At 39.2% G+C, this 25,862-nt stretch overlaps 1 protein-coding gene across 1 annotated transcript in view; it reads right to left on the bottom strand.

The window, feature by feature from the left end:
* The window catches only part of RYR3 (ryanodine receptor 3), a 466,421-nt gene that overhangs the window by 284,995 nt on the left and 155,564 nt on the right, over window positions 1-25,862 (bottom strand). The window contains 1 exon segment of the mRNA XM_039843988.1: window positions 9,908-10,015. Within this exon segment, the coding sequence (XP_039699922.1) occupies window positions 9,908-10,015 (108 nt within the window).

Raw genomic sequence — 25,862 nt, 5'->3', positions numbered from 1 at the left:
GGTGGCTCCTATTGCTTAGACTGTTCCCCAAGCCCCTCGCATCATCCCTGCCTGGGTGGAGTGTGAGGGTAGAGCAAGGAGTCAAACTCATCGCAACATTTACAGTCTCTAGTGGAGCAGAGGTTTGTTTCAGAATCTAGCATCTTGTTAAATATTCACCCTCCATTTTCGCCACTATTAGAAATCTCTAGGTTAAATGGATGTAGACACATGTTACTGAACCCATTTAAAGGCTGAAAGAAAGAATATGAATTTGAGATAGTATACTACATCGGGTCATTATTTCTAAAATTTGTGTAAATCCTAAAATTGGATCAGGGTTTGCAAACAGTTTCTTTACCAAGCTGGCATGAGAAATTCCCCCATGAGGGCAGGGCCTTAGGTAAAGCTGCCAGGGTTGTTATCATGGGGAGAAAGTTTTACAGACTTTGGAGCGAAGTAATTGGTTCTCTCTTCACTAATGCTGTGTCCCAAACTCGAAGTGCAAAGTGCTGAATTAAGTTTTAGAGAATAAGCACCATAGCTATCTCTCTGCTTGACTGGCTAAGGGTGCCAAGGTGATTACGATTCAGTTATCTGTATCTACTGATAAGATAGAATCTGGAGATTTTTGTACCCCAGGAGGAATTCTGAAAATTTCGAATACCAAGTCATAACTTTAGAAAATAAACAACTATTTAAAGACACACACAGTTAAAAAAATTAATGCATTCAACTCACCTTTCTAATATCTCGCCAAAGACATGAAAACAGGTATTTTCAGGCATGGTCATACCACACGCAGGTTTCCATGACTGGCCCCGCCCCCACCCGGAGAGCAGGACTCGGGGAAGCCAGGAGAGGAAAGCACCTTCTCTAGCAAATACCTAAAGGTTGTTCTTCAGCAGAAATTTTGGGTGCTGGCAGCAGTGACGCTAGAACAGCTCTCATTTCCTTCTGTAGAACAAGTTGGTTCTCCTGCCCACTGCCTTCCGCCTTATAAACGCCAAGGAGCAGCAGAGAAAGAGGGGCAGGGAACCCAGCTGAACATCATTTAGGAGATGGCAGCAGGTGATTCTTATTAATGTGCTGGTTCCACTTTTCCCTCATAACAAAAAGAAAGAGGCACAACTGGTATCTATAAACTCAGAGAGAGTGCTTCTCCCTTTCATCACCAAAGAAAATGTGAATTACAACTAACCAAGGCGGTAACTAGTATCTGAGTTTCACCGAAAAAAATAAAATGTTATAAGCAGCAGCTTTTAAGCCAAACCACATGTCTGGTGTTTGGGTAACACTACTTAGAATGTGGTGTCCACAAGCTGTACACAAAAACAGGCCTTAGGGGTTAACAAGATCAAGAACTGGTTCAGTTTCAAAACAGGAGCAAAACTGATCAACATAGTTGCCAATTATACCTTTTGCCCAGAAAAGGCATTAAAAAAAGAGAAAGAAAGCGATACTATCACTATAATTTCCAAAAAGAAAAGAAACCACTTTATTACCATTACAACACTATAAAAATACTAAAAAATAGCAATTATGAAAAGTAAAAAAGGCAGACCTTTCCATTTCTAAAGTTCATTTAATGAAATAATTCCTACATTATCTTTATCTTCCTCATTTCCTGATGACTAAAGGAATTCTTTCTCAAGGACAGACATGGTTCCCGGGACAGTGTCCTAAGAGGTTTAGGAGCCACTAATGCAGTTCAGAGCCCACATTTTGCCCAGAGAGTAACAGCGCCCAGGCCAGAATGCCCAGTCCCCACTAGTCTGCACTTTCCCCCCTCTCCCCATAGCAGCATATTGAGACTGGGGAACAAGGTTCAGCACATTCCCCTCACCCACCTCAGCAGACGCATAAGAATCAGCCACAGGAAGCACCAGGTCAAAACAGAAGCGTTCTCCCTCTAGCTTTCTCCTCTCCCTCTACATGTGGCTATTCTAGCCCTCTAGAGGGCAGGAGGCCCTTTTACCCCACAGGGCCCCTAAATCTTCTTGTTCTTTTTCTTTCTTTACGTTTATGCTACTTGGTCATTCCAGGTCCTTCCATTCTAAAACCAGACAGTGGTTATCACAGGGTTGGAGTGCTGGCCACTAGGTTTTCACTCCAGTGAGAATTAAAATGCCAGTTGAGATCAGCATTTCTCTGGCACCAAGTTAATTTTTCTTTACCAGAATATCCAAATAAGTGCTTTCATTAAAATTTTCTTTACTAGAATATCCAAAGAAGAAATAAATTGGAGTTTTTCTAAGTTCATTCAAATTTTCCCTACAAATATATAATTTAAACTCTGATAGGTATTAAAAGTAAATTACACAATGGAAAAGTCTAATAAATAAACTGAAAGGTTTTTATTCTCTCAGGATTTCTTGAATTCCAAATGAGCTTCATTCGTTTTATAAGCAGGTCTCTTAAAACAAAAGATTTCCCCTAAATTCAAATATCTTACAATTTAGGATTAAAACCTATTCCTAAAAATGCAGCTGAAATCCATTTTTTCAAGCCATCTCTGTCCCTGCCCCCCAACAAAAGTATTTTTCTAAAATTTTCAGCAATATTTCTCATCAAAACATTCCCTCCCAAGAACAGAACTATTTACCTACTTAATATAAGCTGGGGAAAGCTTAGACACCCCAATCCCACCTCATTATTCTAATAAACTTTAATAAAGAGAGTCACATTATTTTTTGCAATTAAAATGTAAAAAAAATAAAAATAAAAATAACATCTTTAGTCCAGCCATGGGGAAGAAGCTCAAGCCTTCTAAGACGACTGAAGTCATTATGACATGATGATACTAACAGCATTTGAATATCCACAGCAAGAATGAAAAGAACTCCAGGGTTTGTGTAACATTAACAAAGCTCTACATTATCACACTTGCCAAACACTAGGATCACACAGGCATATTGATTTTGAACATGAGGCACTGACTTCAGAATGAAAAAAATTTCACCGAAGAAAAGGCAATTCCACTGAAGCGGAAGCACTATATTTAGGAGGAGAGAATTTGATAAAGTCTGGAGTTTTAAAAATTAAGTCTGTGGGTTCTTTCACTTGAAAATGCTTCTTTTCAGGATATGATGAAATGTAAAAAGCTAGTTAAACTTAATGGTTACTCTTAACTGTTGAAATTAATATTATTTTTCTTTGCTGGTTTACTTTGGGGATGTTGTGTGAGAAATAGAGACTATCGAACTAGCTTTTTCCATTTTTATTATGAATTCCAGCCTTACAGAAGAGCAGAGCTGGAGCTGCATAATAGCACTGGGAGAGGTAGAAAGCACTGAGAAGCTTGGATTAAGGCAAGGCTGCACACTTGTCATCTTACCAAGTTGAAACTTAGGACCACAGTCCATCTAGACCATATTCAGAGAAAAAAAAGGAGACTTTTAAAACAATTTTCAATGTCTTGAAGGAAAAATAAATGAATCCACAGGCAACCTCTTCTCCTAATTGCAGAGTAGGGGTTTACCATAAGCTTCTTGGCAACGAATTTCTAAGTGTGCAGCTACCTCTAATTCCACAAGATTGAAGTGTGTGGTGCAGTGATGTTTCCTTAAATTGCAGAGGCACAAAGAATGGAAATTGCCCTGAACACTCACAAGTGAAAGGCCCAGTTCATTACAAATACAGCTGGAGTCAGTTGTCCGTGCAAAGTACATGTATATTAAAGGAATAACATACCCATTCCGAGAGGTCACTGAGCTAGCAAAATCAAAAACAAAAGTTAAGGGATATTTTAGTGGATAATCTGAGGACTCCACTAACACTACCGAGAAAAAAACCTAGTGAAAATATAGGCAGTGGATTTCCTACCTGGGGAGCATTTTATTTTAGCTAGAAGCTAGCAAGCGGTGGCTTTAGATACAAAAGTTTGTTTTTATATTTTTTCTCTCCAGTACATTGCTGATGTCATCAAGAAACTAGCAAGCAAGCAATATGCTATAGTCTAAATTTGTCTGTAGCACTTTTTCATAATTACATTTATGTAAGAAATTTTACCCAAAGGAAATGGTCATGCTTTTCCATTTTAACTGGTACCTTACAACACGGACAGACAGGAGAAAGTACTTTTGCATATAAGTGATGTGTCCTTTAGAGATGGTGAAACCAAAGCCCAGGGGGGAAGAGCTTTGCCTGTGGTCAAACTTCCAGGTGGTGGCAGTGCTAGGACTAAACCTAAACAACCTCCTGACTCCCAGTTTTGTCACCAGAACAGCCTGCCTTCCATGAGCAAATCTGCAAGGTGAACTCGAACACAGGACAGATTTTAAAGAGTAGTTTTTGACATATAAACCCCTAAGCATTTATATGTAAGAGCAATTGCACCAAATAGATCTGTTATAGTGTAAATACAAAAATATTACTTTTGTAGCAGGTATGAATGACCTGCCATAGATTAAAAAAAAAAAAAAAAGATAAATGTCTAAAATCAGAATGCTATCTTTTTCCTTTTCAAAAGAAAAGGCAAGGTCAAGGCAACCAAGTTAAGAATTCAGTACCATGGTAGCCAACTCTCATGGACTAGGCAATAGGCAGGGGTAATGTCCCCAGGATGAACAAACAATCTACTGGGCACTGGGGTGGGGAAGCCCTGTGCAGGGAACCAAGGAGGCGCTTGAAGAGCTAAATGCTATGGCTTTTTACCAACAAGCGCAAAAGAAGTTCAGACTTGAATGCCTAATGCGGCTATTTCAGTGCATCCTGGCTACCCTGGCATTTGGGCATAATTGAGCAGGTCCTGGGACTTACATGACGAAAGACGGAGAAGTGACTGTGTACTACTTTTTCTCCAAAGGAAATTGTATGTCCTATTCTAAAGGTGTAATTGATGCCTACTGTTAGATTTGACTCATTCAATGACTTCTTTTAAAAAATGTAGTCTTTAAAAAAATGTCAATGGGGATGAGGTTTATTTAGAATCATGTACGTAGTTTCTCCATCAGTCTTGTTCCCTCCCCGCATGCACACCGAAATAAATTATTTCTGATTCTTTTCTGACAACTATGAGCAGAAAGCAACAACCTCAGACAGGCTAAATCCGGATGATGGGGGTACTCCTTCTCTTCTATAACATAGAAATGACAGTGGGAGCTCAGGGCCCCAGGAATAAAGAAATAGGGATCTTATTAGCTTTCTGCATTCTGGATGAGTTTGCATAAAAGCTTTAAATCTTGGCATAGCCAGTTTCAAACTTTAGACGAGGATTCTAATTTCCCTCATCATCATCTGTTTCGATTTGTTCATTACCTAACAATGTTAGGGTAGATGCGTCTTTAGCAAATTCTTTAATGATGTCACTTTCTGTGACTAAAATTTCCGTGACTTGATAAGATGGATGAAAGTCCCAAACTTGGCTGAAAAGGAGATATCTCATGACATGTCCTTTATGGACCTCTGCACAAATATAGCATAATGTAAGATTATGCCTCACTGGCCATTTACAAGGTCACATGATGCCAGGAGACAACCCCTAGCTTCTCAGAAGGCATGGGCACATCGTCCTCAGGCGTGACAAATGTGCCATACCATATGTGTACATTACTCTAGCAACTGTGCTGGGCTTAGTATTCTCCATTTCAAGCCAGACAAATGAAAGGAGCCCCAAACTCCTTTTAGGGTTAATGGGACTTTCACATAAACATAAGGAATTAAAGAACCACCTCTCAGTGAGGATATCTGTGAGAAAGATTCTTGCAGAAATAATATCCTTTCAGGTCACATTTCCCACTCAAGGTTAGAAGGCTGATTAGAATTCTAGATATTTAGCATGTAAAGTCAAGCATAATCTTATGGGTTCATGATGTTATGTGTTCTTATGTATTATATAAAATGTAACACAAATGTGGCAGCCATAACATTAATTATTTTTATATGTATATTTCTTCTTTTTTTTTTTTTTGTGATAAGTCTGACAATGATCCAACCAACTTTTAGAGAAAGCCAGAGCCCTTATCAGAAAGAATGCAGCTGGTAGTCATGTTAATCAAGGCCTTTCTTTTTTAAAAAGCATTATGCCAATTCATGTCAAAGTCCATTTGTAGTTACATAGCCTGAGATTTAACAAGCACCTGGTCATATAGAATGGAAATCTCCTTCCTTTGAGGCATTTGAATGTGCCTGACAGATTTGTGACAGGTGGAAGTAAACCAGAGGTGAAAAACGGAACCAATATTCATTTCCATACCCCGGGCACTAGTAGGTACTTATTTCACTTTCACTCAATTCTATGAGGTAGGCTGCATTTTGAAGACATGAAAAGTAAGGTGCGGAAAGGAGAAATAATTTGCCCCAGAGGTCACTTGGTTCAGTATAGCTTGGACTGAAAATAAATCTGCCAAACTCCAAAGACCTTTTCTCAGTACAAATGCTACTTACTCTATATTCAAAATCATTTCTATAAGAAAATGGGGATTGAGGGCTCAGAAGGAGATGGTGACGTCTCCTTTAGCCCCATGTCCTGCTGAAGGTGGCTGGGTATTTGACATATTGTAGGTCCAATCAATCAAAAATGTGAAGATACTTTAATATTTGCAAGCAGGTATTTTACTTTAAACTGCAGCCATTTAATTGGCCACAGTGCCAAGCATCTATCTCTTGACAATTTTCCCCAGAATAAAATCAAATAAAATTTAAGCAGAAGTAAAGTGACCCAAGGATGCATTTAGCTAGGGTGTACTCTGAAGGGCACCAAACGTTTCCTACCCCCAAGTCCTCCTCATCATTTATTCTTCTTTTCAACATAAAGCTGGGTCCCACGTGCTACTGGCTGTAGCTGAGGACATTTCAATAATAAACTCTGAGTTGTTTTTTTTTGTTGTTGTTTTTAGCAAGAGAAATTGCTGCAGAATTGTAAATCCTTACAAAAAGACTTTTGTACACTCATCACATGAATAAACAAACAAGTCATTTTTAAAAATGTTCAGTTGCCACACTGCAGTGAACAGACATACCACAGAAGGACCAATTTATGGCTAGAAGGAAAAATTACACTCTTCAAAGCATCCCCTTTGGTGGCAGTCATGATCATTAGTGAACATAATATCTATTAAAAAGCAGTAAATGCCTATTTTCAAACAGAATGGACTGGCATGCAAAGGAGGTGTCATCCCATTCAAACATCCCCAGGCTCCCCAGAGAATCATTATGGTCTGTCATTTTAACTCATTTCCTTTTTTATTTTTCCTTTTTCTTCCCTGCTGAATATTATCATCTAAAATAAAATTAAGTACTAATAGTAAATGTGCATAGCAATCACTTCAGAAAGGCAAAACAATCAGACTCAAGAGGTTATATAAAAATATATTTTTCATAATAAAGATCGAGAACCCAGATGGAATTGTGAGAGAGTTTCAAGAGGATTATAGTAACTGAAGCTGCTGTTTGGGTAACTAATTAGTGGAGCCATCAATGAATAATAAAATCTTAATAATTTAAAAAGAGTATCCTGTCCAATCTGTACTCTAGCTCTCTTTTCGAGTCCCTTCTTCCTAGCTCTAAGATCTCTAGTTAAAAACAACAACAACAATAACAACAACAATAATAAATGTGCCAAGATGGGAAATAACTATTATGTCTCTCTTTTCCTTGGTAAAATAGCACAAAAAGGCGATACTATAAATTAAAGATGGTCCCTGAAATAAATAACTATATTAAGTAAACTTGTGCTATAACATGGCTGGTAATTAAGGGAGGTTTTATTCATATGTTCCAAAACTAAGTATTCAATATTTTTACTATTTTGGTATTGGCATTCTATTTGTAATATGAATTTTTTTTTTATGACAAACCAAGTTAAGGCTATTATTTAAGTTCTTGGCAACAAAGAAGAACAAGGATTATAACCAGAACTTCTGAATTTACTTTGTTATCTACAGAACTCTCTGAACCACTCAAGCTAAATGATAAAGAAAAGGAGTCCTTCGAAATGCACTTTTGGATCAAAACAGAATGCCCAAGAGATGATTCTCCAGTTAATATAGCTTCTATCTTTCCATTTTCAATCCTAGAGCCATAAGTAGGCAGGGTTTAGCTGATCTTGGTTGAAAGTAGTGATATTTCAAATTGACCAGGTCTCTCTAACTGAAGATATCTGTAAATGATGAGTTCTTAGTCTTGGAAAAAGAGTGAGCAATTAAATTTGTTCCAGTGAACTGGAAGCATTAGAGGGTATGTGCCTATGGAGGAATGCGTGAGGTACTGAGGTCAATGCAAGGGGGAAATGAACATAGATTTCAGGGAACATCAAAAGAACAAAAGCTCGCGTGTGCTAATGCTCTAAGGAAGAGAACAAAACTATTCTCAGGTGGCTGACAAAAGCAATTTATTCTAAACCAAAAGAGTGAAGAATTACAAACATTGGTGTTAAAGACCCTAGAAAACTCATTAAATATCCTAATTTAATAGAAGAGAACACACTAGCCTCAAGAGATTAGAAGACACATGAGATCACATTAAGAGCTGGACGATGACCTAAATGTAAATATTGGTTCTCTTGAGCCCTATGGTCATCACCAGTTCTACCATAAATGAGACGTTTATTATGTATGAGTTCATTAGAGTCAAGTAAGAATAATCTGTGCTAGGTATAGCAAATAGTTTCTATCTACATGCAGTTTACTCTGCAGTATAAAATGCAGAAAATTAAACTTGCAATTATAGTACAGAATGATAAGAACTATTTAGTGACTTTTGCTCAAGCAAGGTCACCCATCCCAGACTTGCAGGGTCAGCAAAGGTGTCTCAGTAGACCTAATATCTAAACTGGCTCCTTGAGGGAGTAGAGATTACCTAAGGGAAGAGAGGAGTAAAAAGCTGCTCTAAATAGAGGGACTAGCTGACACACATGATTGGGGCAAAAGCAAACTGTCATAGTTGAAGAAGGGAAAGGAATTCAGTGTGGTTGGAACACTGAGTGCCTGGGGGGATGTGGTGAGAGACGGGTGGGAAAAGCGAGAAAGGCTCACCAAATCCTGAAGGGCTTTATGTCTAGTCAAGGATTTGGAATTTTTCTCAAGGTAATGGATGATAAAGGATTTTAAAAAGGAAGTATAAAGACTGGAACTACATTTTAGAAAGAACACTATGACAGTGTTCTGAGTGGGAAAAAAATGGTGATGTGGGGTGGGTAAGTACAGAAGAAATCAAAGCTGTTAGTAGGCTATTGCAGTAACCCAGTAGAGGACAGTCATCTAATGCAGTATCTTAAAGGAGATGAAAGAGGCGATTGTATTTGAGAGATTCAGGCTATAGAATTCAAATACTTGATGATAAGTGGATAAAATAGATGTGTGTTGTTAAGGAAAGAAAAAGTCAAACATTAGTTTGAAGTTTCTGGCCAAAGACCTTCTGACATGGGAGATATGACATCATCCCTCAGTTAAATATTGAGGGACCATTTTACTGACAATAGAAATTCAAGACAGCTCTGTATTTGCTCCTTATGTGGAATTCTAGGAACATGTCAAAGATTCTGAATTTTACAGTAAATCCTTTCCAAACTGCTGTAACCTGGTTGTGCTCCATTGGGGAAATCATAAATCTCCGATGAGACTTTCTCAAGAAAAAAGAACCTGCCTAACAGGCCCCTGCATCTCAAGGCCCTCTCGGCCTCTCCACATTTCCTGGTGGATTATGGGTGAAGGAAAGGGAATAGGTTTAGTAGCCTATGCCCTACTCAGGCAGCATTAATGGTGATCTCTTCTATTTTCTGGTGGAAGTTGGTTAATCCAAAGGAAGCAGATTTAGGGTTGCTAAATAAGAGGAATTAAACTCAGAGTGAAAGATTTCCTGTCTCTCTATGGATTATCTCAAGGACGCTAAGGTTTTCCAGTTCAAAGCTGGAGGAACAAAATGAAGTATGTACTTTATGGTGGTGGTTTGTCTCGATCCCCACCTAGGACATGATTCAGGTACTCACCCCTTCGCTGCCATTTTCACCTGTGTTGGCGAGCATTTCCTGTAGGGCTCTGACAGAGAGGGACTGTTCCAGCACAAAATTGCAGACGCAGAGATCTGGAGGAACATACTGTGGAAATAAAACCAGAATGAGGATACCTACTTAAACAGTTGGGGGTCAGTCACGCAATAATAACTTGAGGACAAAGAGCCTACAAATCAAAGTGACAATTGGATGAATGAATGGAATGAATAAGATTATAAAAGGTAGAGTTCTCTTATTCAAGTTAAGATGGGTTTCAAGCTGGATTCTAAAAGATGAGAAGAAAACCCCCAAGTTGTAAGAGTACAGTGACCACAACGTCAGGATCAATTGGCGTGAGGGCTAGTGGCACATATGGAGAACACACATATAGCTTTGCTGAAGAAAGAACAGGAAGGGTAGACTGATCTATACCAATGTCTGTGTGAGACCAAATGAAGAGAAGCCACTGGGATTTCATCACCAATAATTAGAAAAAGGTCAATGGACAGACCAGAATGTGACTCTAGACAATAGTCACCAGAACAGAAAATCCATTTACTTGTTAACAAAAATGTGGATACCACAGCATAAAAAGAGGCAATAGAGGGGATTTAGAACTATATACAATTCTGAACAAAGAAATGTTCAGAACTATAAGAATCGATGACCCCTACAATAATCATTCTAATTTATTATGTGCTCAGGGAATATCATGATATCCATGCCCATTCTAGAACATTCATTAACAGTTAAAGACAGCCTCCTCTGCATATTGACTAGTAATAGCTAATGCTCTTTGAGGACTTCCTCTGCCAGTCACTGTTCTAAGTGCTTTGCATATTTTAATTTATTTAATCCTCACAACCTCCCTATAAGGGATAATTAATATTCCGGCCAAAGAAACTAAGACCCAGAGAAGTTAGGTCACCTGCCGAATGTCATGATTGAGTTTCAATTGTAAGCAGTCTGTCTCCAAAGTCCATATACTTAAATCTACACTGGTTCTGCTGCTGATGAAAATATTAAAGATATTTTCCACAATTAGAATATTTTTAATTAGCAAACATTTAAGTATTACATTTATGTAAAACACAGTGCTTGGTACTGAGAAAGACACAAAGACACACAAAAGAAAATCACTGTTCCCCAGGAGTTTACAATCTAGTTTCACCATACACTATTTTCTGTGGGAATACAGCTTGTAATCATCTTGCATACCAAGCCTTTGCTTCCTACGTGATATTGGCAGAACATTGATAACAGGAGAATAACAGGAATGAGGGACAGAAGCCAGCAACAGCTGTGTCTAACACCGAGCTAGGTAAAGCTGTTTCCATGGAGCTCCAATTTAAAAGCTAAAGCAAGCCTGCTACTAAGGCACAGATAACCTGACATAGACATTCTCGTTTTTAAAATACAGACGCTGGAATTGGCGATCTTGAAATTTGCTTTAATTTCCAAGTATTTGTATGTTCTTCATCCCCCTCTCCAACTTCCATACCCTGAAAAGTAAAATGATATCCCACTTGCTAGACCTGCCTACTATTTCCCTTTATTAATGTTTTAAGACACCCCGAAGCCTGGAATGGATAATCCTATCCTGAAGGCTACTGGCTTACATTTTAAGTACCTTGCTACTTAAATAACTTTTCTATTCAGGGTCTCTAGAGTCAGAAATTCTAAAAACCTAGTCCTCCTAGAATTTTGGTATTACAGGAAATTGCCCAGTTCTCTTTATGAAAGTGATGTAACCAAGGAGAAACTGTAACACAAGGAGACAACAGCCTTTATTTTCCACATTTCTTGCTTTGTTTTCAAAGTCTGCAGGTAATTAACTCATCTGTACAGGACTTGACTGAGCAGACAGCTGGTGATGCAGAGCAGAGCTTCATATCCAGGAAGTGTTTTTAGGGCACATATAGCATCATTAAAAGTAGCATACAATAATACGATAAAGCATTTCCCTAAAGACCTTATGCCATAGACATATATCATCCAATTGTCTCCCAGAATATAATGTCACCTCAGAAGATTTTACAAAGGTGTTTTCCATTACTGCTTAGTCTACTTGGATCTCACATCACCAGAATAGGAAGCAAAAAAAGCCTGGGTCTGAGTGTTTCCTCTTCTTCCTCCACTTCACTAGAGCACGTGATTTAGAGATTTTCTATTCAGAAATATCTGCAGTTATGAGTTTAAAGAGTGCTTTTTGGCTAAGTGAATGATCTCAACGTTCATGCTCACTTTTTTTAAGAACCCTGTTTAGTCCATTCTCTTTACGACAGAAACTTTCACAGTTCCAAGTGCTTGAGATCCTGCCCTTATACAAGATTGTGTGATTCTAAGTCAGCTTTCTTTCCTCCCTGTGCCTGGTTTGCTTGGTCAAAAGACAGGCGCTCTCCCCTGACACTGCCCTCATCCACCCTGATGGAGGAACACTGACAACACGGACACCAGGCATGCTCCAATCCTATTTTTCTTTTCTCTCCAGAGAGTAAAAGTCCCAGTGTGGTTATGATTTAATTACTAGTATAAATGGGTACACTTAACCAGGGGTATAGTGAGCCTGAGGAGGAAGCATCTCACATGGGAGCACTGGTTTACATACTTTCCTTATAGTTTAGTTTTTCTACCTCTAGAGTGCAGTCTCTGCCTGGACTCTGTGCTTAGGGATAACGTCACATCACCCCAATAGCATGCAGAACTACATGTGGGCAGTGGCAAGGGAGGAAACAGGGTAACAAGAATAACTGGAGAAAAACAAAAAGCAGCTAGCAACTTGTGACATTAATGGAGCGCAGAGCATGGAGCCATCTGACCTGCGACACCAGCTGCCATCCTTAATTAAACTCCACACCAACCTGAGCTGCCCACTCCACATTCCCCAAGAATGAGCAAAGGCCACTCCTCCATCAAAGCTAATTTGTTTGTAGTGTGAGTGTCCCCCAGGAGGCCAGCTCATTGTCTCCGAGCTGCAGAGCCTGTGCCTCAGTCACTCTGCCTGGAAGGCATGGGGCATGTGTTTGATAATTCTCAGCACGGAGAGAAGGGCTCTGTTGACATCTGTTCTGAAATAGCTCCTCATCACTCTCCCCAGCCCTGTCCATAGCTTAGAGAAACACTACACTTCCAAATGTCCTACAGAAAACCTTGAAAAGCCAGGGCCCTGGGCAGGCCAGGAATTAGGTATTCATTTAGCCTAACTATATAAAAAGTGGAAGGAAAGGCCTATGGAACCTCCGTGTTCCATAAATATACATAACCCCTTCCTCGCTGCAATGAAATTATCTTTCTGGGATTTACTAAATCCAAGATGGTGGGAATCTGATACTCCTATTACTAGATTCATTTAGCACTTCTCTACTAGCACCTCAGAATAAGCACTCAGTACAGTACTAATCAAGCCTTCAGGGAAAAGGAGAGTTAATTACAAGAAGGGGGACTGACATCTCTCTATTACACTGTCAACCACAGTCCGTTTTGGCTTATACGGTTCTTCATGCAGCGTAGTCTGTTTCACTAGATTGTGGGTATCTTGCAAAATCTATGTCTTAGTCTACTTTTGGTATCCCCAATACATAGAACAGCAAGTGCTCAACTCAAGTCTTCTTGAAATAATTCTCTGTGTCCCAGAAGACTATCCGAAAATATGTAGCTGATAGTGGCTGTGGTTGCAGGCAAACTGCACTGAACACTCACTTGCGTGGCTGAGTCCCTTCCTCAAGTCTCCTGCTTATGATTCAAGAGACCTTTCTTTTCTCATTATCATGGGCCTCCTCCCACTTCTGTTAATTCACCTGGCTCTCACCCAACCATGCCTCAATGATATACCCTGTAAGTGCATCAGTGGTTTTGAATTAAAAGCAATGCAGGGCTGTGTTCACTTCAGCAGCACATATACTAAAAGCAATATAGGGTACACTGGTTAAGAATGAACACTCTAACACAGGACTGCCCAAGCTTCTATCTGTTCAACTACTTATTAGCTAAATGACGTTAGGCATGTAACTTAGTTTCTCTTTGCCTCAGTTTCTTTATGTGTAAAATAAAGATTTAATAGTAGCTACTTCTTAGACTAAACTAAATTTTTATGTTTAAAGAGCTTAAAACAGAGTCCAGTACATAGTAAATACTCATAAATGTCAGCTTTTATCCTACACAGAGCAGTGAAATGAAAACGTCAATAACTCATTTAAATATTCACTTATAGTTCTAGTATTTTTCAAGTTCTTATTTTGTGTTTTTGGAAGTGTTTTTAGAGCACATATAGTATCATTAAAAGTAGCATACTATAATATGATAAAGCATTTCCCTAAAGACCATATGCCATAGACATATATCATACAACTAAGGCAAAATCTCTGCCTTCAAGGTTGTGTGGTCTAATGGAGTGTTGAGGAAGCAAATGGACAATTTCAAAAGTATGATTCAAAACATCCAGAGGTGAGTAAGAAGGCTTGTAAAGAAGCACACAGAGTTGAACATGGCTGGGGTAGAGGGAGGGGGAAGGAAGCAAGCAAAAGGAGGTGAGAAGTGAGGCTGAGGAAGAAGTAGATGTTCGACTAAGAAGGGTCTTGAGTCCCCCTGTTGAGGAGCTTGGACTTTATCTTCAGAGGAGTGGGACTCCATTAAAGGAAGTCATGCAGGACATGATACGACTAAATTTGCATCCTTGAAAGATCACTGCAGGTCCAATGTGAAAGGGGCTAAACCAAGGCAAAGAAACAGATCAGGTTATTGCAATACACTGGTTATGAGGTGATAATGGAAAAATTAAAGTAATGGCAGTGAAAATGAAGATAAGGGAATAAATTTGAAATATATTGAGAAGTTCGGAGAGATAAGACCTGGTGATTAATTGGACATGAGAAATAATGACGTAGGAGTGGAAGATGACCTGTGTTTCTGTTGGATGGGAAAGAGTGCAAAAAGGATAGCATTCATGAAAAATGAGCGGCACCAAGTGTCAGAAGGACCACAGAGACAGTAATTATGCTTGGCAAATTATCCACTGGATTCTCCCATTAGGGCCAACAGAATGATAATGGGAGAGCAGAGAAATCTCTGTGACTATGTATGGGTATCTCTGCAGATGTCAACAAGGTAGGCTCACCTGGGAGAAGAGAAAGAATCTGAGAGAATGACACATTCTCCACAAAAGGAGAATTCCTGGAGACCTAGCTACCGACGTCAACCCAATTAACCTCACTTTTATTTCCCATGTCCATCAAGCAGTCAGACAGTATTTAGAGAGCATAACAATATGAGTTCAATATCATACTAGCTGCTGTGGGGAACAAAAGAGAAAAGTAAGACATATTTCCTATTCTTTAAGGGATTTTTAACCTATTTGAAGAAACAGACCTACTGCACAAGACTTTACAAAACAATGCAAAAGAATATATTCAGTGCTAAAATGAGGGGTATGAGTTATACGTCCTGAAGGATCCAGAGCCCTCTCAATGCTGCTGTGATTAGAAGAGGCCAGACCAGGCTGGAGCTCAGCATGACGAGGGTTTATGCGGGCAAGGAATTTCTGGCACAGACCAAGAACTCAGATTTTTGTTTAATGAATGAACAAGATAGAAGAGTTATCCTTTCCATTTTCTTGTGTGTAGTCTTCCCTCTTATTTAAAAATCCATTCGTTTAAGCATCATTTTAAAGCTATGGGCTTTATAGAACCTCTTTCCTTACTTTCTTTTGCTTTTTCACCCAACTCCCCAAAGAAAAAGGTCAAGTATTGGGAGTACTATGAATCAGTAAAGAGAGTGAGCAAAGGAAAGAGAAAGTAGTGGATCACTCCTGCTTACCAATTTTTCTACCTATATCTCCCACTCCAGTCCCAGGACTGAGCAGGCAGATGAATGCCATTGATGCTGTATCATACTTATGGGCCGATGGGTTTACATGGACTCAGCCCTACTGCCATGGTAAACTATCTGCAAGGTGAAGTAATTTCCAATGTTAATCATCTGGAGAGAAGGAGTGACTGTAAGAACAGAGGCCAGAACTAACGAAGCAGAGCTGAGGTAGCTGAGAAAAGCAAATCTCACATCCTTGGATCCACGTTATGGAGATTCGACATAGCCCCTGGGGTGTTCTTGGGCAGTAGATGTTACAGAGCACCTAACTAGTGATAGGTCTGAAGTTAGGAAGTAAGGGATTTGGGTAGGTCATTCTTTCCTCTTGAGTTCAATGTAAACAGGAACAGGAACAGTGAGCATGTTAATTATGTAAGAATCAGAAAATTTAAGCCAGAATGTTGGAACATATTGGCCTTCCTTGTTTACTTTTCTGGTGTTATTCCTTAGCATTTAATTTAAAAAATATATTTTTTGGAAGTTCTAGCCTGTTTTGGTTGGATTAAAGTGAGGAAAAAATTTTGGTCTACAGGTAAGCCAAAACGTTAAAGAGAGCAAAGAGCTCCCCAAGGCCAACAAGATAACAGGAATCATCAAAGAGGAGAACTACAAGACAGCAGCAAAACTCAGGGGGCAAAGCTAGGGGTCCTTGACCAGCCAGCTCTCTCCAACAGGACACTGCTATTCAGGGATAAGCCCTGAAACTTCTATTAAGTTTTATTAAGGAAGACAGTATTCAACTGTCCTGCCTCCATGCTCTATTCATGCTGCTGATACTGCCTAGTCTGGGAATGAATATGGCTGGTGTTCATTCGCACGGCTCTAGATTTCAAGTTGGGTGTAAAAAGGGAGTCTATTTCTCCAAGGACACTATGTCTGCTGGTAACAGGCAGAGCTGGACTCAGTCTCGAGCAGCCTAGTATCTACACGCATTGTGTTTGTTCTGTTTCACTACACTACTCCAACAGGGCTGATAACCATCTCCCTATGATGATTCAATGTAGTCCCCCTCAAACTAGGGATGAGAAGATTTCCCAAGCCCTTTGGGGCAGAAAATCATTCTCTCCTCTAGAAAATGTTCCAGATCAACCAGGTCCTCTTAGGTACCGTGTGGTGTTGGCTAAGATCCACTTCTCATGGGATGGAATCAGGAGAGCCAAGATGGCACATGTAATTTACATTTCAGGAGCTTTAAGACATTATCTCATCCACCTACAGCAGACATGAGCTCATTTACAAACTTGCTATCTATGATTGATAATAATTATTTGTATTGTATTTATACTTCAAAGACTGAGCAAGTCATTAACCAAATCCTATCCCAACCTGGTTTTATTTAAATATTTACACAGTTAAATGTTTTTTAAAGCTACCATTGTTGCCTCTGCTAACTTGTTGCTAGATTATAATAAAGAAAGGTATTAGTGAATGTTTAAATCTGAAGTTGTTGCCCAATTTCCAAATTTCTACGAAAATAGATGATGGCTTTACAACCATTTTAGAGGTGGGCCAACTGAGATATGAAGGGAGTTGGTAAAACTTATAAGGGCAAGTGGAGAAACTAGAATTCATGTATACATTTTAAATGTATCTGTTTACTTATCTATATAATTGTACCAGGTATTACGCTAAATGCTTTATAAATATTATCTCCTTTAACCCTTACCTCAACCCTCTTAGGGAAGAGATTATAGTCATTCTATAGATGAGAAAACAGACTCAGAAAGGTTGAAGCACTTCTCTACAATCATATGCTGCAAAGAGCATTTAAAGAGAGCAAGCTCAAATTTGAATTTCAAACTCAAGTCTTTCTGACTCATACTGTGTCAACATCCCTAAAGAGGAGTTTTCTATCCCTGTACCAAGGCTGCAGAATTCTAATCCCACTAGGTGTCTTCCTCTCCCAACTCTTTAATAAAAACTCAAGGACTTTATATTAGGTACTCGAGTATTTCAGAAAGGGTTCTCTATTTTAGAGTGGTTACAGGAAATATAAAGACTGCAGACTGAAGTCAGTGCGACTGTCAGGGCTCAAGAGCTTTATAAAAATTGAGATTTATAACAGCTGAGATCACTTCTATCTTTTCACAAACTTCTAAAATCTGAGTTTAACTTACTATGTAAGCTTTCTCTTCCAAAAGGCAATTCACCTCGGGACATAATGGGGCAAGTTTCCATATGTAGATTTTAAACATGTGTATATCCACATTTTAAACATTTTGAAGGAAATGACTTTGCCTATCTGTGTTAAGGGCTATTATTATGGAACATGGTTAAATTGTATACAGCCTTGACTCAGATTTTTTATTTTCTAATATTTTGCTATGGTAAAGGACAGAGAGGATCTTTCTGAAAATATATACAAAAACTATTCAAAACCGTTGAGTTCCAATTTTTGCTTGGACTTTGCTAACAAAAGCCATTATGTGTAAACAGTAAGGTACACAAATTTAAACTTATAGTTGGAAAACATACTTTTTTGGAAGGAGAGGAAGATGCCAATATCTTTTAAAAGAATGAAGTCAAGAAGGTCACTTCTGATGCCCAAGGAATCAACCACAGGAATGTGACACTCAGCATCAAGCAGTCTCTAGGTGGTTCTTCATTCTGGAATGAGTGAGCTACCTTGGGAGAACCTACAGCTGTGAAAAATCACTATCACAGTGCAAGACTTACTAAGCAGAAATACTCAAAACCATGAACAGAGCAATTATGGGGTCTGATGCCATGCTGGCCTGAGGTTTACTCTACAAGAGCCAGCATTCAGAAGGAAAGGGATGAAAGGAGTTGATTATGCACAAGGAAAATGTAGAAGGTTATCAAGTTATAGAAAGGTGTTGATATTTTAAAAAATAAAATAAAATGCTTCTACTAGGGAAGTAACTATCTACTTAAGAACATTTGCTGAAACCTTTTTTATATAAGGGAGGTACAAATGCCACCTAGAAGCAGGAAATCCAAATTGCGGGACAAACATCCTTTGATAAAAGTCTTGCTGAGAAATGCCAACCCGAAGTGATAAAGAACTAAAACACCTACAATCACTGTTTCTTTGTCCCACCCCTAAATGCCTAGACATTGGCTGTTTGACACTGATCAACAGATCCATTACAATCTAGCCTCTCCTAGGGAGAATGTTTATTAATTCAAGTGAGAGCAACATTTGCAACATCAATTATCCTTTTAATGAATTTTAGAGATTACTCACAAGAGGTAATATGAATATAAGCTTGTTCTGGAAGCATTAATGCAGAAACGTGGTAGGCCCCAGAATCTCCTGGGTAAGACTGCTAACATTTCAAATTTCTAGGACCCTTTTCCACATGAGTACTTAAAAAGAATGTTCCAGGTGATTCTAAACAGGATGTCTCTGACCCCTCTTTGAGACACATTGCAGAGCAACTGGATCAAACAAACATGGAAAATCAGGACAGTAACGAATTCCTACTTAGATCTTTTGTTAAAGAGTTCATCAAAATATATTTAAGAACATCTTCCAAATGAGTAACTCAATAATTTGAAATGCACATGATTGTTATTTTTATGATCTTGCCTGATATAGCCCCAATCAAAAATAATGCTGAGGTGTCCTGGACACCTATTTGCCACACATCAGTTATTTCTGGCAAATTAAAAATGTTACCAACAGCCTGACAAAAATTAGTGTTATGAAGTTTGTGTTCTTTAAAATAAAGAAGAAGGGGCAGCCAAAAAATCAGTGACAAAATGTTGGGCAGCTGGCTTGTCAAACTGCCTGCTGGGAAAAAGCATAACTGATAGGTTGGATGGTTGATTTGGTTCTTGATTGAGCCAAGCTTTTGTCCCTGCCTGGCATGGTCAGCAAAGGTGCAAAAAGGCAGAAACTTGGAACACTTGCACCTGGAAAAACAGGCTGTATGAAGGGCCAGAAAATAATATCTACCATTTATAGGCAGAAAAAACTGAAACAATGACTCTTTTTATGATCCTAAAAATATGGCCATAAATAAAACTCTAGCTTAATGAGCAGCACAGGTAATACAACAAGCTCAGTGGATAATGGGACGCCCAAAATTCCCAAATTTCAATGGGAGCTGCCATGAGAAACTATAAAGTTGTTATTCTTGAAGAGCTTGTATGTCAGAAAAAATAGCAGAGATCAGGAAAGAGGAAAGGCGATGAAACCGACATGCACGTTCCATGTTCCATCCATAGGCTGGGATACAGCATGAGCCAGAGGAACAGTGCAGGGTATAGGATGGTGGAGTTAGGAGGAGGTATGATGCAGAGCAGAAACATCAAGAGATGTGGTAAAAGCTAAAGCTGAGTGGGCTGGTAGGAAAGTCTAGTGTCAACATAATGTTTATGTTTTAGTCTTGAGCTTGGTTTATTTCAGTTTTGGTTGAAGGAACACTGACCCGCATGTACCTCCCATATATTCCGTTCTATTTCACTTACTCTCTTTTCTCTTTTCGCTGATGATGTGGTTGTTAGAAAATTTAGAAACCATGGTGAGGCTCTTCTGTATTACCAAGGCAGTTGTACCCAGCAGCTGCAGGATGAGAGAATGTGGGACTCTTGGCCTTTTCATTGCATAACAGGAAGGGGAAGATTGAGAAAAGCATTATTAGGCACCCACGAGAGCTAAGAAAATGCCAAGCTGGAACTGAAGGCTGACAGAGAGAACAGAGACACTGAGTGCCCAAAGGCAGAGCCATCCCTTTAGGTGCAACTGTCATCATAACACTTATTTGGAAAAATCTCCAGTGGACTGGGTCCTCCTTGACTTAGCACCAGATCTATGAGGCTCAGGAACTCAGGATTTGAAGTGGGCACAAAGCTCAGAGCGACAAAGGGCAAAGGCAATAGCTTGGCTTCCCAAAGCTTTGAGTTTCTTCCCAATGCCTCCTTCCTACTCTCATACTGAATCAAAATACTATTGTGGAAATGCATTTTTATTTTTTTGCCCCCTATATGGAATTTTTGCTTTGACAGAAATAAGCATATCACTATAAACTAAATTCTGGATTTTAAAAAGGTTTGGCAAGAATATATGAATAGATGTTCATAAAATTTGCATTTTAAAAGTCTTCGTGGAAATAAATCACATTTACAAGTATTTTTCTCCAAAATGGAAAAAATCCTCCTATAGCCTCATAGAGAACTAGACCCCATCCCCTCCAACCGCCTCAGCATTTGAGCTAAACTCCTACCACTAGATGTTTACATTTGCAAGGATTAATACTACATGCAAGGATTAGTATTACACGTCCCCATTTGCAAGGAGGCCTGTAGTTATTATTGCAGATATTTTAAATATGTACTTAAAGCAGAGACTTAGCATTTCCAGTCAGGAGCTAGGTGAGTCAAAAACATTCACTTAGTAATAAGCACTGCTTCGGTGGAATGGTCATAGAGAGACCTACCACCTCCTGAGAGTAAGTGTCCTCAACAGCATCACCCTTACCAGGAAACATTCTAACTATGCAGGATGACCAATTATTAAAATGCTCGCTGACCTGTGGAGATCTGCTGGATTCCATTCTCTTCAAACCTTCCCCCTCATTTAAGGCATGAACCATTTCTGATCAACACAAGGAAAACATCAGGAGACTCAGTCTCTTCTACTTGAACTCAGCTCCTCACTCAGCATCTAGTGAAGCTAGCCAGGAAACACCATGACAAATACTGCCTCTGCCCAACCATTCAAGTTCACATGAGGAGGCCTTCACTTGAGCTCCTTTTCTCAGCTCTGCTACGGAACCCAGGTTACTGGGGCTCCTCATCATAATGAGGACAGAAAATAGTGTCGTGGGATAGATTATGATCTTTTCTTTCTCCTCCACTCCTGGATTACCAGGAGTTACCTCCACTACATAACGGCTAAGTTAATGAGACACCATGAGAAAGAATGAACACATCGATAGAAACCGAGGGAGCAATGACACACCTCAAAAAGGAAAGTCCTTGCTTGTAGCAAAGTCTGTTAGATCCTACGAAGACAAATGCTTCACATTAGCCAGTTGCTCTCCAGTGGCATTTGTCCTTATGTTCTCAGTGAACAGGATGGAGATGAAAGCTATGTTTGGCTTCCCATTAAATTTTGGGAAAGAAGCAAGTTCATTTATTACTATAGCAATTGAAAACTTTCCGTGGCAAGCTGTATGAAGTCAAAGCCGTAGCTTTGTTTCATTTTGTGATAACTTCTGCACATCTAAGCTGGCTAGCTACTTTGTCATTACTTAGTCAAACTAGCTACTTTGTCATTACTTACGTACCTGTACGTAAGGCCAATGACTAGAAATTCAGCCCTGCCACAATTTCTGCAAGTGTGGTCTGAGGACCAGCTGCAAAAGAATCAAGGAGGAGTTTGTTTCAAAAAATGAAAGCAGATTTCTTGGGCTTCGCCCAAGACAAAGATGAGGACTGAAGGATATGCTCACTCAAGTTTGAGAACCACTGTCCTGGGTGAGCTCATTGCCTTTCCTCCCGCTCCCCTCCCCATGCTGGCCAGGCTTTTCTTTAAAGATAAAGCATTCTTGTCATAATTTACCTGGGAAATCAGAGAGTGAGCAAAACCACAGTGCTCAGTTTTCAACTTGACAGGTGATCAGAAGAGGTTTTGGAAACTTTTTCATGAACAGCAAAATGTTCTCATTTTTCTTGGCTATATTTTTTCACACAAAAAAAGTAATACTCTTTAGCTGTTTACCAGAGGTTTTGCTGAAGAATAATAATAGGCCTTCTGTGTTCACTGAGTCTCAGAGCTTGAATTAAATTCTAAAAACTCTCCTTATCGTTAGGTAAGAGAGGTGAAGGTATCTGAACCTAGATTCCAGAGCTTATCAGGGTAATAATTCAAATCTCAAATCTTAAGTGACTGCTCTTGGGATGGAAGAGGCGGGGTAGAGATCAATTATTCCACCCTCTGTGTTCTGAGGCAGTAGGGCTCCTGAACCACCTGAACACATGACAATCTGTTCTATTTTGAAGTAGAAATATGTTGAGATGCACAGTGAAGTGCTAAAGTAGGACTTGAGGCAAAAATCCTTGATGAAAGTGCTCCAATAAGAATGGGCTATTAGGTCAGGGTTTTTTTGTTGTTTTTAATTTTGTCAACTGCTCCATAGCTAAAGAACAGCTTTATGAGAGACATCTTTCTTGTACTAGTTGTCCTCATCTTCTGAAGGCTTTGAATAAAGCTAAGCTGAATTTAAGTGGAATGGAAGAAAGATGATTTGAAAATATCATAAAAGACAAAGCAGCTAAATCCTGCATCAGGAACGCTTTGTCATCATTCTCTGAAATAGTTTGGATGTGAAAAACAAATTAGTCTTCCATAGTATTTTGAATTATTTAAAATCACCTATTTGCTGCATGTCAACAAATTAAGAGCAGACAAGAAATTGTTTATGGATGCTTCATAAATTGTTTCAGTTCATCTAGTTTGTTCAGGTTACTACTTAAAAAGAATAAAATAATTGAATGGGCTACTGAAAATGAGAAATAAAGTTGTCAACTTAAATGTCTGAAAATCTTAACTTTTAAAAAAAATTGTAAGCATCTCCTTTACAAAACTATCCTCATGTGGCAGACAGGCAACTCAGCCTTGAGAGGTAATTTAGCATAACATTTTACAGCATGTAGGAGGGAGAACAAAACCAGATCTCTTAAATTCCTATCCAGTGTTCTTTGTAAATAATAGTTTGATCTGTGAATTGCGACTATTTACATAACTTCAAAAGATCACATAGAAGGTCATAACCGTGACTTAAATTTCATACCCAGGTTTTAAAATACCTGTGAGGAATGAAAATGATACATGTGACATGGCTTAGGTTAAGTTCAAACACAAAGGCAATGCAGCATTTCTCTTCCATGGAAAAGCAGCAACTGGAAAAGAGATGTTCTCCTAATCACAGGGAAAAAAAAGGGCAAGTCTTTGTGATCTAATTAGTAAGTTCAGGAGTTGGCGGAGGAAGAAAAAACTCTGCTAATCGAGACCAAAATAGCAGCTATTAGGTCTGAAGAGCAAAGTACTAAGCAGTGCAGAGGTGCGGGGGTATGAATAATACCTACTCATAATTCACCTGGGGCCATTTTCCTGCTGTGAATAAGTAAATGACAAATGAACAGCAGAGCGATGGTGCCACTTTACACACTGAATATACTCTTTGTGAAGATTCCCACCACTAAGGTACAGACTGTCTTTAAATTAAAAGAGGGGACTGGTATTACCTCAAGCAGAGAAGTTATCATGACAGTATTAATAATTCAAACAGGAAGGAGGACAATACAGATGAGGAGAAATCTCGGGGTTAAAAGGTTGGACTTTATTTTTTCTTTTTAACTAGGTCCTGGGATCCAGCAAATGACAAATGCATTAATAAACTTGACTTATGTTGCGCTTGACTTTTTAAATTCTATTTCTTTGGGTATCTGCTTCCCTTCTTGTCTCTTGACTGTTAAAAACAACAGAGCATGAGGCTCAATGTGGACATAGAAATGGGAATAAAACTTCTGGGAAGATAGTTTAGTTGCTAATTGGGAAGAAATGGAATGTAGAGCCAAGTTTTTCAGAATCCGAGAAGAGTTAGGATTATATTCTAACCCTTCAGCTTGATGAATTCACATACAGACCAACATGAAGTGAGCCCTTTTGTTATGTTTGCACAAAACAATAATAGTTCCTGGCCAATTTCAACAATAACTCAATGTAAAGTAGCTGCTCAATGTGGAGAGTCTACTCCCAGGACACCACCAGGACAACCCACCATGCAGGCAGGACACTCCCAGCCACCTCTGCTCACCTCCATGTGTCAGTCAGCAAAGCTTGAACTTGCAAACAGATACTCTGGAAGCTAAGAGAAAAAGAATGTCTGGTTCCACAGAATGACTGCCTAGCCTCCACTTCCTGTATGCCACTGCATGGCCACCATCCTCCAGAAGTCTGTGTGACTAAATCTACAAATGCTGGTACCTTTGTTTTCTTTAAACAACTGACAGCATGTAAATTCTCTGCTGTATTATTTTTCCTCTTTTGTATTCTTGTTTCCTTAATGCTCTCACCCTCCAGCCTCCTGACTCACTCTCCTCCCCCTTACAAATCTGCTGGAACACCTACTCCACGATCAACACATTCCATCATCCACCCCCTGCCTTCTCTCTGAAAACCGCCTGAACAGATAAAACCAAGCTCCTCCCCAAAAGACCCCACTTTCCTTGGGCAATCTCCCAACTACAGAATGCTCATTCTCTCATACCTTAAGTAACTCAGGATTAGGAGATGGGGTCTGTGTTGTTCCTCTGCCCAGGACTATTTCTAGATCATTTCTCTTCCACAAGTTAACTAAATTTCCTCTAAGTTTCCTACACCTGGCAACATCGCCTTCCACTCCCCCTCTTTTTGCTGTTTATTTCCACGACCTACCCGTTGTCATTGGCTCCTTTTCATTCTTGCTCCTGGGGATTTGAACATTCACATCATTACTTGAATTATGCCCCTCCAATATATGTTGAAATCCTAAACCCAACAACTATGAATATGACCTATTTAGAAATAGGGTCTTTACAGATGTAATCAAGTTAAAATGAGGTTGTTAGGGTGGAGCCTAATCTAATATGACTGATGTCCTTAAAAGAGGAAACCACCATGTGAAGACAGACACAGAGAAAAAAGCCATGTAAAGATGCAGACAGAGATTGGGGTTATGCATAATGCCACACCAAAGAACACCTTAGACCACCAGAAACCAGAATGAATGGACAAGGAGAGATCCTCCCATAGAGGCTTCAGAAGGAGCATGGTTCTGCCAGCACCTTGATTTCAGGTTCTATCCTGCAGAACTGTGTTCAGGTTCTATCCTGCAGAGAATAAATTTTTGTTGTGTTAAGCTACCTAGTTTGTGGGAATTTGTTACAGGAGCCCCAGGAAAGTAATGTGCTATATGAATCATCTATCACATATGATGGCCTCTCAGTTATTTTGCTGCCTCTTTATCAATGATATTCTACCCTCCAGTTCAGTGACTCTTTCATGGTCATACACTTGAGGCCTATTCTTAGCCAAAATGCTCTACTTTGAAACCTCTTACTGACATACTCCACTGTC

The sequence above is a fragment of the Pteropus medius genome, unplaced genomic scaffold, assembly GCF_902729225.1.
Source record: "Pteropus medius unplaced genomic scaffold, Ma_sr-lr_union100, whole genome shotgun sequence".
Lineage (NCBI taxonomy): Eukaryota > Metazoa > Chordata > Mammalia > Chiroptera > Pteropodidae > Pteropus > Pteropus medius.
Note: the sequence above shows the minus strand (reverse complement) of the source record. Positions and strands in the feature narration are given on the sequence as shown.